The sequence below is a fragment of the Stegodyphus dumicola genome, chromosome 2 (assembly GCF_044657685.1).
Source record: "Stegodyphus dumicola isolate Sdum_Otavi_A_Nest chromosome 2, ASM4465768v1".
Taxonomy (NCBI): Eukaryota; Metazoa; Arthropoda; class Arachnida; order Araneae; family Eresidae; genus Stegodyphus; species Stegodyphus dumicola.
The window spans coordinates 280,009,830-280,026,536 of NC_140769.1; the positions used below are offsets into that span (position 1 = coordinate 280,009,830).

Here is a 16,707-nt window from a genome sequence, read left to right on the forward strand (position 1 = left end):
CTGTAATACTTCAGAATGAACAAAAAAGAAAAAAGAAAAATATTACTTCACAAATATACATACTAAAAGGTGTAGGGTACCTTCAAAATGATACATACAAAATGGCTACATATTACATTTGTTATGTGAATATGAGATTCGGCAACAGAAAAGCTTGCTCTATATCATACTACCTCTAGAACTGTAGCATCTTTTTGTTTAGCACAGCTATATTGGATACTATCAGAACATATTAGCATTTTTAATTCAAAGTGGAGAAAGGTAATTGCTTTTGTTAAAAAATTCCTTCGGATCTCACAGACTTTAGGTTGGCAAAATGCCACCTGTGAAACATGTTTCATGTTTAAAGAAATTCTCATGTTTCTCATGTTCTCGCGTTTAAAGGAATTCTCAATCCGATCAGATAGTCACATGAGCATCTTATAAATATAAAATATGAGCCAAACTTATATTACAATATCTCAGACAAAAACCAAGATTTTTTCATCTGATGGGAAACTATTTGTATACTTAAAAAGTACATTTCATGGCTATAGGTTATTATCAAAGCTTTGATTCTAAATGGAATAGGGAAAGGGGGAAAAATAAATTTGTTTAGAATGATAAAAATGTGGAGCTGAATGATAACAATCTTATCTAATGATGATTCTACTAATGATTATCATGAATATAATTTCTACTGAGAAAAAATAAACCTAGTAAGTGAAGAAAAACAAAAATTGTGACACTTTCAGAAATAAAAACGAAATACTGTAAACAAACACACAGGAATTATTCTATATTCTAAAGGCAGTTTTAAAGAAACTGAAGCTTTTTGAAATATATTCAGAAGCAATATAACTCACAAAACAGTAAAATTTGCTACCAAATACACAAAATATATGTATTCAATTTATAATACATCATTTTTATAAAATATTAAAATATTTATATTGAAAGTAATTTTTTGTTCTTTTTAAAAAATTATCAAATTTTATATTTAAAGAAAATAAGATTAATGAGTCAGTTAATATATAAACAACTGAACTAAATTTAAATGTGGTTCATTAAAAGGAAACATAAAATAATACGGAAACAGCCTCCATAAGGAAAGTTGTCTTGGTGGGAAAAAATACAACATGCAAGTACTTCAGCACAAGAAAATTTAGTATACATAATGGAAAGTCAATATAATTGGCATCATTAATTGCTCAATACACTGGTTCATATATCAGGTACAGATGTAGTTCTTTTATAATTTTTTCAGTGAACTCCAAAATAACTGCTCTCACATTAAATAGTTTTCTTCATAAAGCAATGACTCCTATTTGTGAAACATGGTCTCAGGTTCTAATAGGTTAATGTTTGCACATGCAACATGTTTGTGCATTATACATTTGGGATCACAGAAAATTATGTATGTATTTAAAATTAATAATATATTTATAATTAATAACTTTATAACTAAGATACATACAAGTATGATAGTAAGATTATCATTAATGTTTTTAGAATATATTCCAAAGATTACACATTGCCAATCAGCACCATTTTGCCACTGGGATGTTTCGCCGTAAGTACATATTTTTCTTTACATGACTGTATTATGTCTTGCAGTATTATATTAAGTTGATTTAGTTTAATAATTCTGTTTACCTATTGTATATTTAAAAGACATTTTTCTTTATATGCCTATATTATATTTTGTCACATTATATCATTAAGTTTATTTACTTTAATAATTTTATTTATATAGTGTATACCTCTGGCTGTTTTAAATTTAAAAAAAAAAAAAAAAAAAAAAAAAAAAAAACTTTTGCAATTAAACTTATCTTCTAGAATTACTAAAATCTTACCTAGAATTAATAACTTTTCCCCCAGAAAAGAATTTATTTGGAAGGGTTTATTAATTTTAAGAGAGTAATGTGCTGACAAGATTCCAAGTAATTCTGTTTTCAATTCAGATTTCATAAATTGTAAATTTCCTGCTTGCATGAGCAATTTCTCTGAACTAGTAGATTAAAATTTCAAGCAATTTTGATGAAACATGTAAATATTGTACCTGCATAATTTTAAAATCGATAATATAACTTCTGTTATATCAGAGGTTTAGCTCCAGTGTCCTATGATACTAACATATTTTTCTAACTATGTGTAATTTCTTCATATCTCATATTTGTAAACAACTATATACAGTCAAAAGTCTTTAATCCGGACTCGTCAGGACTTCAGCGATTCCGGATTATCGATTTTTCTGGATTATAGATCATCAGTTTAAATCTAGTAAGATCGCATACAGAAATTATACAATTAAAAATATGATATCATAATTTATGAAATAAAGAGCAATTGCGATCTAAAGAATATCAAAATTTACAAAAAAAAAAAAAAGCTTTATATTTATTTGTTTACTTTATTAAACATTTCTCTCAACGCACACATGCGTAAAGCATACATTACACATAGTCGAAATTAGAAAATTGCAACCAGAAAACTATTTAATGTGTATTCGTGATATTTATAATGAATTTGATTTAAATCATATCAAAGACAGAGTACATCGAGATGAAATACTACATTTAGTAATGAACTATAAGCCAAATAAAATAAAAACATCTACCCTGAAGATAAGGATAGTGCTCATAGATCAATTTTCAGTTCATTGTGCGCCGCGACGTTCTCCCCCCCTCCGCACAGAGCAGCGTGAAATTTATAAACAAAATTTGGAATGGTTAGAGAAACAAAGGATATGCTTTTATCCATTTTTTGCAGCAATTCCACTTTTTGTTTGATGGGTATCGAAACATGCTTTCGATTTGTAGATCCTTTGGCAGTATCCAGTATCGAAAATTCTATTTGACAAAATCAAGTTCAAGCTTACTTTTATAAAATTGCTCTAACAGTCTACAAAAAATAATAAGCCGGACCAAATTCAAAGATTAAGGAACAACGCAATCTGCAGCATTAACTGAAACAGATAATTAGATAATTTTAGCTTAGCTTATACTGTCCGTTATACATTAAGCGCATGCGTAAACGTATTATGCGCATGCATACACGCATGCGTAAAGGTATTACGCGCATGCGTCAGCCCATATGCGCATGCGCAGAAAGTTTGTAGCTTTGAGGTCCGGATTATGGGTATCCGGATTAACGACTTTTGACTGTATATTATAAGCAACCTTTATTACATATACAAAAGGTTAACAGAATCATTAAACTAAATAAATATACAAATAATAAAACTAAATACAAGTATAATATGGCAAGATATAATACAATCATGCAAAGAAAAATATCTTAACGAAGAAGTGGCCATGGTGAAATGGCGATAGCAAAAAGTCCTAGACCCGTCCTCTGGGTAGTGAACATGTTAAAACATAATAACTAAGAATACATTCTCAGCAAAATTTGAAAGCTTGCTTTAAATTCATATAATACATAAAGTTTACATATTCACTGATTAAAAGATACTACAGAACAGTACTACATTACATTGGATTTTGAAGAGAACTAATTGCTTCTTCCGTAGCATCAAAAAAATCTTCGTCGTCACTGCTTGAATATGACGTCTCGGGAACAACCAAATTTAAGTTACTAGGTAGATCTTCTACATAAAATATGAATTTTTATAAGTCCACAAAAAGTGAAATTGTGTTAAAAAAAACAGATAACGAGTTTTCACATTATATTCAGAATAATTATATACTTGATTGGCACAACTAAAGATGGCACATTTTAAAAATTTAAAAAACTGTAATGAAACCCTTCCAAAATAATTCATGGACTAGTGACTGCTTAAGAAAGTGAACAACAACAATTTAATTAAAACCTGAATGAAAAGATATGAAAATATTTTCCTTAAATATAATATATAACTAGTTGTTAGCCGGTACGTGTTGCAATGCTACTTACAGAATGTTTGTTAATGATTTCCATGCACTGACAAACATTCATTTTTATATATACAAAGATGAAAATTAAATTAGCTTAGAAATTCAATTTCATTCTTCATTTCTCATTGTTTGTCACATTTTTATTTTTCATTGTTTGCTTGTCTTTTATATAAACGAAATACTGTAATCATAATTGGCATCGTAATCGAATGAATGCATCAAAATTTATATCAGCGTGCAGTGTTCGTCTGGACTGAGCGGTGCACACTTGAAAAGTTTTCCAATCCTGCTTCCTTTTGCTCATCTGTTTCAGACGAATGGGCTTGAGTAGTGTATACTCAAGCATTTTACAGTCTTGCATCCTGTTACACATTTGTTTCAGATGAATGGGCTTGAGTAGTTCATACTCAGATGTTTCAATACTTTGCAGAGTGGCAATGCAAGGTTTTTAAATCACTGAACTTTTAATCAAAAGTTCATTAAATTAGCACAAAATACCTGAAAATAAAGAGTGCAGACCTCATGGGCTGGTTTTTGAGAAATCTTATGTAAACAGTGACCTTCCTCTTGCTTTGAAAGTCGAGTGAGGCAAGTTTCATAAAGATCAGAATTAAACCATAGATTTGTATAAAAGAAAGACAAATAAACAAACATTTATTTTTATATAGAGAGATTATAAGATTTTCTCTTGAAGTCTTTTATGAGAAACATACACCTTTTCAAAATAAATACTCTATCAACATATGCCATAACATATACTGCCATGTCAGGCATATGTGGCCAACACTTTACCATCCATTAGACACATGAGCTAACAATGCATTTGGGTTTTAAACTAAAATATATTTCAGTCACTTTTTTCAAGTATTATTGTTTTCAATATGACTAATATGGCTTATTACCTCAATTACCACTGGCATTAGCAACTATTACTACATTAGCAGCTGCTAATGGCCAGCTGTGACTAATAATTTTTTTCATTATTATTATTTTATGGACAGGACATTAAAAACATTATAATAGCAATTTCTAAGTATTGATTAATATAATTGTTACCAAAAATTGTAATTTGATCATAATATCTAGATACAATTATTTTTGCTATTACGTGCCATTTATTAATGCAGCAGTATATGTGTTAACTAAGTGTTCATTAGGGTTATATGTGTTTATTAGCATGACAAAAAGTATGTTAATCAATAAAAAAAGTATCTCAAGAAAAAATGAATTTCTTACAAAAAGATTATCAAATATAATGCTTAAAATAATAATAAATATTTACATATTATGGTCTACACTGGTGTGCAAAAATTAAGGACAAGACGGTTTTTTCAATATAACTTTGTACAAAAGCTTTCCAAATCAACACATTTAATACCGTAAAATCCCCAATACGTAAGGACATGAGTGATGTAAGCAACACTTACTAAAAGAGAAATCAGAGGGATAAAAAGAAGCTTTATTGAAAAAGTAGCATGAAGCGCAATGCGACTGAAGGCCGAAACATCCCTGTGATGGGTGTCCAGCAAGAAACATCCGGTCTTTAATAGGGGATATGATCTCCCCTGACTGCTAGGCAGGTTTCACAGTGTCTGCCCATGCTGAGAATGAGAGTGTCAATGAGTTGTTGAGGCATTGCTGCTCATTCGTCTTGCAGCGCCAATCGAAGCTCCGAAATCGTTACTGGTGGTAAGGTAGAGCGGTCAAGCGTCTGCCTAGAAAATCCCATACATGCTCGATAGGACTGAGATCCGGAGATCGTGCCGGCCAATCCATACATTCAATATCCTCACTCTCTAAGAGCTGTTTGACAGCTACTGTGTGATGACATGGTGCATTGTCGTCCATGAAGAGGAACTGCGGACCCATAGCACCTCTAAAAAGATGCACATATGGAAGAAGAATCTCTTTACAATAACGGGTCCCGTTGACTGAACCTGCATCGAAGATGTGAAGGTCTGTACAACTACCAAGCATGATGCCTCCCCAAACGAGAACACCACCACCTCCATACCTGTCCCTTTCAATGATGTTCGAGGGATGACTGCGGCTTCCCCGCTCTCTCCAGGTGAGTATGCGATGAGAATCGCTACTCAGACTGAATCTGCTCCCATCTGTAAAGAGTACTCGTCCCCGTTCATTGTCTCTCCAATTCCGGTGTTCCCGGCACCACAGAGAACGCCTTCTCCGATGGGCAGGCGTTAGAGGTACACACCGTACAGGGCGTCGTGCAAACAAACCACCATCGTGCAGTCTTCTGGTAAAACGCGATATCGGTCGTCCAGTCGCCTGTGTCTAGCGATTTCTCCCGCTGTCTACCGCCTGTTTCTTCTGGCCTGTAAGGCAATATACCTGTCATCTGCGGGTGTGGTTCCTCGTGGACGACCACTACTAAACCCACGGATAGCTGTTCCTGTAGTTTGAAATTGTCTCCAAAGTCGTGAAACGATGCTGTGAGCAATTCCGAACTCTGCAGCCACACTTGTCACACTGCGGCCTTCCTCCAACTTCCCAATGATTCGACCTCGGGTAAAAGCATCCAGATGTCGTCTAACAGATTGATTATTCGCCATTTCTCGCTGAGGCAGCAACTCGGTGTGATTTTAACTGCTATACGGCGTGCAATCTCTTTGTCAGAAATACTGATCTTACACCGACAACATGCTTTATACTACTCAGACACTCCCCCATTACGTCTACCTGCATATCTGCGCATGTGCTACCGTACATCACCTTACTGAATCTCCTGATTGGTCTTTCTGTCCGCTCTGCCTCTTCGTTCAGCTGATATGCTAATTTTTCGACTTCGTCCTTAATTTTTGCACACCAGTGTATATGCTATGAGCTTATAATTTGCTGTTTTTTAATAAAAAAAATTATAACACTGCACATTCAAAAAACACAAAGATTTTGGTACTTCCTTATTATTACAGCCCCTGTATTTTAAACATCAAAGTAGCGCCATGGTTACTACCAAATTCACGTTTATTTTTCACATACATTCTATGACTGACATGTTTCTGTGCTACTTTTTAATGTGACATTGGAAGCATTCTCCTGTTCCAAGGATTTCCCAAGGACAACTTCTGCAAGGTAAGACTCATGATGATAATCAGCTCAGCTTTGCTGATTTTTATTTTGCCGCTCAGGCAAGCACGACAGTCTTTCAACATTCTCTGCAGATGAGCAGTTTTTGTTGGATCTGCAAAATGGAATTTATGGTTTGCAGTAAAATGCCGCTAACCTTCATTTTATAGTTTTTCTATTTTATGTGTTTGTTAACAGTTTGAATAAATTGTCAATCCTTCTTATATATGGTTGACGACTTTTGCAATGAGTGCGATTCCTCTCTATTCAGAATCAGAGAAGGAGAGAAAGAATTTAGAATTTCCCCATGCAAATAGATTTTTGGTTATATCCACAATTATTCAGAGCCACCTAGTTGATTATTTGGCTGGTGTAAAGAATGCAACTCTCTTATAAAATTGTTTCAGTCAATAGTTGTATTTTATAAAGGATAAGTTGCTTCTTCCACCACTTAATCCATATCAGGTTTTCAGTCTAACATAAACTGCCACACTATTATAAACAGCATTCTGAAACAAGTTGTTAAAACACATGCTTTTCCAATTCATGTTGCATCTCAAATGTTTCACTGACATATAATTTTGTTTAATGGCCATCTCGAATATGAGGTAACTACTCTTAAAAGAATGATATAACATCTGCTCCCACTTCCAGGTAAATTACACATTTTTATCATTTGAAAAAAAAAAAGGTTTAATACTCGTGATGGAAGAGAATTAATGCATTTTCGATTATCTTGCATTAATCTCTTCTTGTGATGAAAAAATTAGAAGTGATTTTAAGTTCTTTAAAAATATATGAAAAAAGAAAATTTGACAACATATGGTTTACTGAGTTCTTATCAAGAGCAAATTGTTGTCAGCTGTTTGAAGATGATCTCTACTTGTGATTTATGGAAAATTTTAGCATCATTTACAAAAGGTTGTAACAATAAAAAAGTACCAAGAATAGTTTTTAAATTAAAAAATTTCTTTAGCACTTGGAGAGTTACAACAAAATTTCCAATACATACAGGTTACGTTATTCAAAAATGGTACCTTTCTAAGTATAACATAACAGTGAGTATAATGTGCTAGATATCAAAATACAAAACAGAAGTTACATATCCAACAAAAAAGAGACTGATTTTAACAAATATTTCTAATACTACAAGGTCTGTCTATAAAGTAATAGGACTGGCTCAAAAAAAGATATTTATTTACAATTTAAGGCAAATCTATTATTTGTCTCCTTTGATGTATTCCTATTTGGCCACTCACACATTGAACCATTTTTATTTCCCACTGGTTGAAAGTGTGTTACAGTTCATTTCCTGATAACTGTTTCAACAGCTGTGACATTTTCTTCTTAACAGGCCCCAGTGACATCAAATGGGTCCTTTTCAGCAAAGATTTTATTTTTGGAAAAATGAAAAAGTCACAGGATGCTAAATCAGGGAAACATGGAAGAATTTTCCAGTGTTGCAATCTGCTGTTCAATCAAAAACTGCTTCGTGGAAAGCACTATGTGTGAAAGAGCACTGTCTTGATACAGGATGAAACTATTCTGCCTAAGTTATGGTGCTTAAAAAAAAAAAAAAAAAAAAAAAAAAAAAAAAAAATCTGAGAACTTTCAGATTTTACATAAAGCTGAAAGGGGTGTTTTTTTAACATTTTGTGTGTTACCTTTATTTATTAAATATCCTGTTCTTCACACTTAAACCATAAAATTCAGTTCAATGGCAATATTGTAAAATAATTTTTAAATGAACATATGTTTAGAATTTCCCATACACAGTCTCGCACACTAGAGATAAAAATGTTCCTTTTTTGATGCAGTGTTGCCATTGCTAGCTTTGAAATTGCTTTATTTGTTAATCAAAAACTTGTTAAGTTTTACAAAATATGAAACAGACAATAAAACAAATACCAAATGTTGGCTTCCAGATGCCCATATTTGGGTAAAAACGTATGTTATTCATAATTGGATGGCTCTAGGTACCGTTGTTTTATCACAATGAGAGAAACATACATACATTTATGCACATTCTTCATTATTTAATTTCTTTAAATATAATACATGGCTCTAATATTTGGAGGTAACAATTTGAAAAGGGAACCGACATTTCAGCATAATATATATAATATTTCAGCATAATATATATAGCGAATCAATGCAAAATGTCAAAACAAAATTAGAAGTCCTTCTGAGCAAATTGCCCCTTTGAATTTAAAAGAAAACTTTCTCTCAATCAAAATTTCTTTATAGTAATACTGGCTCACTGTCTTGCCTTTTGATACTCACTCTTCCACAATCATGGCATTAATATTAAAAACTGCTATCGACAATGTTTTAATTTTAGATTTGTCCAGATGAAATTTTTAGATTTTGGGGCAAGCATGAGTTTCCCAATGTATGGTTGTCTTCTTGTTATCGTCCCCATGTTATCTGACTCTCATTACATCCAAAAGGACCAAAAAGTTATTTGATAGACAGACCTTGTAAATGTAATAAAACAACAAGCTGGAAATTTTGGTACTTATATATATCTTAGCACTACCCTCTTAGTAAAATTTGTCTTATTTTCAGATTGAATCAAGCTCTGTAACCCGGCTCAAATGAATTTACAATACCAACCTAGTATAGCAACTTCACATAAAAAAAAAAAAAAAAAAAAAAAAAAAAAAAAAAATTAATTGAAAAAATAATTTCATAATACATTTACTTAAAGCTTATAAATAATGATAAGTTTTTACTGAATCTTTTACTTATATGCATGCTATAACAGAAATAATGCACTTATAAACTATAACAGGAGTTTTCAAACTTACTTTCAATATTAATGTCTTCACTACACTCCACAGCTCGTTCAATATTACCCTCGTGATCATGGCCTGAAACCTGCTTCAAACCTCTTTCTAAAGGCCAAAATATATGTAAGCTTTAAGATCAACAGTATATATAAAACAGTATGCCAAGAGTATAGATTAGATAAAATAGAGCACTGCATTTCAAACAAATAACCAGTTCTTACAATAACTAATACAAAAAAAAAAAAAAAAAAAAAAAAAGCTAAAGTCTTTAAAAATGTATTTACTTGGTACACTTTGCTTTATTAAATAACTACCTTTCCAGATAGGTATTCTAAATGTTCTACTAAAGATGTTCTACTAAAGAAGCATAAAAATTTGTAATTTGTGCTGTTAAAAACTGTTAAACTTATGATTTTTAAAAAAGGCGCATTTTAGATACAAGCTTTTTGGTGATATTTTCCCACAGTCTTGGATAATGCAGAAAACACAGCAAATCCAAAGGTAAATTTTTACTGTCTCAGAGGAAATAACGATGAAACAGCCTTCTCAGTTTCCCTCTCAGTCTATTCAAGGTAAAAGGGGGCTGAAATAACCTGTAGGCAGATTTTAAGATTTTTGATTCCTGGTTAATACTTAACTGAATTTTAAATATATTTTTATTTTGATGCATTCTTTTGAAATGCATAACATTTTTATATTACTAAGCTAATGATAGCACAAGATGATTGAAAAATCGTTCTTATTACTATTATTACTGTGATTAGCATTAATTATCATTATTATTAATATTAGCATCCCTATAACTTTATATGTAGGTAAGTGCATTAACCTTTGAGGTGCTTGGTTTGTATGATAAGTACACATTAATCCTCCATTTTTCATGTGTAGACTGAGAGCCATTCTTTTATGTGAACTTCACACCCAACCCTCGCAGGATAAAAATAATAAATACAAGTGAACTATATGAGGAACTCAGTATATGAATTTGTATATATAGTTATGTTACATTCTTAATTCATTATTCAAAATTATGGTACATTAAACATACTCATAAAAGTATTCAATGGAGAAGTTACAGTTGAAATTTTCGCAGTGAAGATTAGTATTATTTTCTTATGGCAATGCTGTAATTATGATTAATATAAGTAAAACAAATGCTAAATACAATTACATGAGTAAAGTTACATTATGTAACAATTATTCATATTTTACTCTGGCAATTGGTTGGGAGGCTACAAGAAGTTAAGGCTCATTCTATTTTCTAACTACTGTTTAGCTGTTTCTAAATTATACGAAGCTAAGGAAAATGATCATGCGACAATTTTGTTTTCAATTTCTTGCATTTTCCTTATCCTTTAAAAAATGTCCCTTCAGTAATTCAGATTCAAAAATCAATCCATCATTTTGCTGCACCAATAGCCTCACTGACTGGCACTTGTTCGCCCGCATATCTGAGCATGAGTCACCAAGAGTTACATTTTTTTCCACTACTGACCACCCTACTAAATATTCATGTTTAGGCATTTTTAAATGTAAAGACACCAATCATGTAAAAAATCACGAAATCTAACATTTTACATGTCCACTTGGTCACTATACTTGGTCACTATTTAAGAAAATTTCAAACTCGCCCCCCCCCCAAAAAAAAACACACAAAAAGTTTCATTTCCATGAGACAAAAATTAACTGAGATATTTAATTTCAAAATCTGCAATTTTTGACCGTATTGAGGGCTCGACTAGCAAATAAATTATAAAATTTGAGGTCGATTTTTTCCCCTTAAATGCTATATTCTGATACTGTTTTGTGATTTACGAGAGACTTTAAATTATAATTTTATTATATTTGATATGCTGAAAGAATTTTCAAGCAAGTAATTTACAGTTTTCGGTCTAAAAAGTTTTTAAAGTCAGTAAAAGAGTTTTTTTTTTTTTTTTTTTTTTACTTTAGAATCATAAACTAGTTAACATTAAAAGAGTGATTAAATTATAAAAATTTTTCATTTTTAATTAATGCAAATATAATTATGCCCCAGCTGCATGCCAATACTGAAGCCTGCCAGTGTTTGCTAGAATACAAATTCTATTAAGATTCTGTGAATAAGATCTTCATTTTGAAAAAAAAAAAAAAAAAAAATTATAGTGATCAACATTGTTCAATCGTATTATTGATCAATATTACAAAATTATATTGATCAATATAATTTTATATTTTCAATCAATATAATATAGCTCAATATTGTTATTATATTGATCAAAACTGATAAAAAAATTATTTAATCCGGACTCGTTGGGACTTCAGCGATTCCGGATTATTGGTTTTTCCGAATTACAGATCATCAGTTTAAATCTGGTAAGATGGCATGCAGAAATTATAAAATAAGAAATATGAAACCGTAATTTATGAAATAAAGAGCAATTATGATCTAAAGGGTAGAAAAATTTTCCAAAAAAAAAAGCTTTATATTTATTTGTTTACTTTATGAAACATTTCTTTCAACGTGGGCATGCGTAAAGCTTACATTACGCATAGTCGAAATTAGAAAATTGCAACCAGAAAACTATTTGATGTGTGTTCGTGATATTTATAATGGCGAGGAATTTGATTTAAATCATATCAAAGACGTAGTACATCGAGATAAAATACTACATTTAGTAAGGAATTATAAGCCGAATAAAATAAAAACATCTGCCCTGAAGATAAGGATAGTGCTGACAGATCAACTTCCAGTTCATTGCGTGCAGCGTCGTTGACGCATGCACAGAAAGTTTGTAGCTTTGAGGTCTGGATTATAGATCATTCTGGATTAAAGACTTTTGACTGTATATATATTTTAATTATGTAGATATGCAAACATTTCACTCTTCTTCTTGTGCATGGCCCCTAAATGTGATCTGCAGCTTTAATACCAAATATCTTGATAATTTTTTTTTTTTTTTTTGTTGAGGAGTCAAACTTTCTGTGTTTAATTTTTTATAACATGTACAAAAGTTTACTAAATGTAAATTTAGGAACTGGGCAATGTATAAGAAATTACATTTCCTATTTTATACAAAACTCATTTTTTAAATTTGAAAATACAATGTCTTGCATCATTTAAAATATTTTTTTAACTGTAAGTATATGTTTACAACCACCAACTGCTAAACTAAAGGCCAGGTAAGGACATTTCTGGACATGGCATATATAAAATTTAAGTATATAGTATATAGTTCAACTATATAATTAAAAATAGGATCATATAAAGTTTATTAAATAAAAAACTGCACCAAAAACTAATACACCAAATTACATAATAAGAAGCAACAAATGATACAATAAGAAGTAATTAAATGATAGCATGAAAACTCTTCACATGTTGACTATCATGGCAATTTTCAGGACTCTGCTCTTAGAAACTAATTTAAATTAATTGAAACTCAGTTTTGATCAATATAATAACAATATTGAGCGATATTAAATTTGAAAATACAAAGCTTTGCATCATTTAAAATATTTTTTTAACTGGAATTCTATGTTTACAACCACCAACTGCTAAACTAACCCCTTCGCGCCGACTGCCACGTCTACATGCCAGCAATGAACACACTCATTTCCTGGCCAAAACGCAGGCGTGCCAGAGCGTTTTCCTGTTCAGCCCCGACTGTCACGTATTTGTGCCAGTGTCTTGGAATGTTTTAATTCCAAGACACTGCCCGCAGGCGTGTCCGGCCGACCGGCCGACACGCAGGCGTGCCAGAGCACTGTTGCGTTTTCTACCGAATGTCACGTATTTGTGCCAGGACCTTGGAACGTTTTTCAAACTATAATTTCTGCCACAAGATGGCACTGTATGTCCATATGGTTTCAGATACATGTACATTAGACCTTCTACTCAAAATGAGAGAAGCATGACTCACGTGTTTTTGATTACATAAACAAAAGGGGAAATAAATGTTTCCGAATGGCGTGATTTATGACGTCTCTTTAAATTCGCATGTGGTAGTTGTTTATTGTAAGTAGAGAAGTTTTATTTTCGCTAAAGCGTTGGATATTTCGGTTTGCAGTTCAGTTTTTAGAAAATAATTAGATCTTGTTAGACATGAATTCTTTCTGTTTTTACCGTTGCAATGCCAAAGCGTCGAAAATGTTTAACAGAGCATGAAATAGCAGAAATGATGCAAAATATTTCAGATATTTATTCTGAAATTTTGATATTCTGATATTGATTCTGAAAGATTAACTGAAAGACATTTTCCAAAACTTTGTTCAGAAGAGACTGATAAGAAAATGAGACGACGATGATAAGAAAATGTCGCTGCTTCATTCCCGGAAAAATCCTCCAAAATGGCAAATGAGTTATTATGAGTGCACGGAATGTAACGTAGGACTATGTGTAGATCTCTGTTTTCAAATTTTTCATATGAAAAGAGAATTTTAAGTAATATATTTAATTTTCAGATGTATAATGTTAAAAGTCATAAAATGGTGAGTAATGAAAATAAAATGAGTAAAATATGCATTTAAACAAGAATTAAGGTAATTAAAGTATATATAAAAATATCTATAACTATAACCTTATTAAAGTTTATTAAAACTAGATTTCAGGAATTTCATTATTTATATGGTATCGCACCAATACGAATAAACAGCATTTGACACAACAATGCAACTCAAGCACTCAAGCAATAAAATATATGCACTCAAGCAATAAAAACATCAAGAAACATATTATTTCTATCTAATTTGTGAAAAGAAACCAGCCTTTAATGAGAAAGATTGTTTTAAAAAACATCACAAAAAATAAAATCATTTCTCACTTGTTGATTTTTACTTTGATTAAATAATAATACTGAAGTTAATAAAATATTTTATGCTTATATTCCTTATTCATTTATTACATAAATTTTCAGTTCATGTAAATATTTCATTTTCATTTTTATATTTTTTTCCAGAAGCCAACTTTCCTTATATACATGGACAGTCTAACAATCCAAAAGAACATGCAGAAAAATTATAAGCAGTCACTTGTATTGGATGTCCTGGATAATAACATAAAGTATGAGTTATCACGTAGGTAGCCTTCAATGTGTCAAAAGAAGGAAATTATGTGGCATGTAAATATGATTATCTAAGATAAATAGTAACATTACAAAAATAAGTTTAGCTGAAGAGCAGTCTGAATACTGATTGCATGAAAATATACATGCAATAACAAGTAATTCTGCATTTTACTAGATAGACTATAAATGCAATTTTCCATTTTGATTTTGATATTTGTTTCCAGAAGCCAACTTTACTTACATATATGGACAGTCTAGCAATCCAAAAGAACATGCAAAAAAATTATAAGCAGTCGCTTGTAATGGGTGTCCTGGACAATAACATAAAGTATGAGTTATCATGTAGGTAGCAGTCAATGTGTTAAAAGGAGGAAATTATATGGCATGTAAATATGATTATCTAAGATAAATAGTAACATTACAAAAATAAGTTTAGCTGAAGAGCAATCTGAATACTGATTGCATGAAAGTATACATGCAATAACAAGTAATTCTGCACTTTACTAGATCGACTATAAATGCAATTATGTGAAATATAACTAAAAGGCATTAAAATAAAGCTTATATAAATCACAGGAAAATTTTTACATAAAAACTTTAAAAATATTTATGATTTACAATACTACTATCTAACTTTAATTAAATCAATGGGGAAAAAATGTTTCTTGAATTTTGATTTCATTGATACTAAGCTATTATAAACTATTATTGTTTAAAGCAGTTGTACTACCATTTTATTTAAATTTGTTTCTATGAATTTTAATATGTGAAAAAAAAACTGCATTTGCTAATTAGGCTACTTATACAAAAATTGATTAGCTTAAATTCCACCCCAATTTAAGGGTCTCAAAACACTCTTCCTTCACGCCTATTCAGAGATTATGATTAACTTCAGCTGAACTGATTCTGAATACTGCGTGAATTTATTGCATAATTATGAACATGTATATAGAATGTTAGCTAATTTCTCTCCCAATACTATTTAATGATATTAAAAAGCCACAATATTCCAAAATAGCATTTTCAAATGGTTCAATAGCATAAGAAATAACTTTTACTAGTTTACTTACTGCTATTTATGAAAAAACTAGCAGCTCTGGTGCCAGCCTTCGTCTGGCATTTAAATGTATCGGAAAAAATGGCTGAAGGGAACACCAAACGTTAAATTTAAAAACTGCGTAGAATTTTACTCTGCAGAACAACTTCATAAAAAAGAAGTTATTATGTATAACAAAATTACAATGAAATAAGCAATATCCCTTTATACAAATGTTAATTATCCTAATAAATAAATTAACCAACTTCCCTTTGCAAAATCTTAAGGACTCAAATGGTATAAAGGAGGTTAAGAACTTCGTTTCCTAAAAAAATCACTCAAAACTTTTCAATATCTTCAAAACAGTGAAATGAGCAATAAATAACATAAAAGAATACAAAAAAAAAAAAAAAAAAAAAAAATTCTGAAAAGCAAGGTATAATTAATGATATTTTATCTTATATTTTCAAGAGAAAAAAATACAATGAAATAAGCTATATCCCTTAATACAAATATTAATTATCCTAATAAAAAAATTATCCAACTTTCCGTTGAAGGAAAAAAAAATCATGCAAAACTTTTCAATATCTTACAAACAGTGAAATAAGCAAAAAATAACATGAAAGCAACTCAAAAAACATAAAATTCTGCATAGAATTTTACTCTGCAGAACAACTTTATCAAAAGATAAACCAATAAAAATGTATTATATATATATATATATAAATGACAATGAAATATGCCAATCTCTTAAAAACACCGATATAAGAAATACGATGAAAAATTGTTGCCAAACCTGTATTTCTAAAAGAATGAAACTATTCAAAATGATGCGATTTCATAAAAAATCTACCAACAACAATAAGACAGGAAAA

The 16,707-nt window shown here is 30.8% G+C and overlaps 1 protein-coding gene across 3 annotated transcripts in view; it reads right to left on the bottom strand.

Moving 5' to 3' along the window:
• LOC118193912 (oxysterol-binding protein-related protein 9) overlaps positions 1-16,707 on the bottom strand; it is a 106,016-nt gene that overhangs the window by 44,435 nt on the left and 44,874 nt on the right. For all 3 annotated transcript variants that reach the window (XR_015039905.1, XM_085812219.1, XM_085812220.1), the window contains exons 9-10: positions 9,773-9,859; positions 3,475-3,589 (exon numbers count right to left, since the gene is read on the bottom strand). Coding sequence is in view for 2 of the 3 variants with exons in the window: in XM_085812219.1 (XP_085668345.1) it covers positions 3,475-3,589; positions 9,773-9,859 (202 nt within the window). In the remaining variant the exon portion in view is untranslated. The remainder of the gene's footprint in view (positions 1-3,474; positions 3,590-9,772; positions 9,860-16,707) is intronic.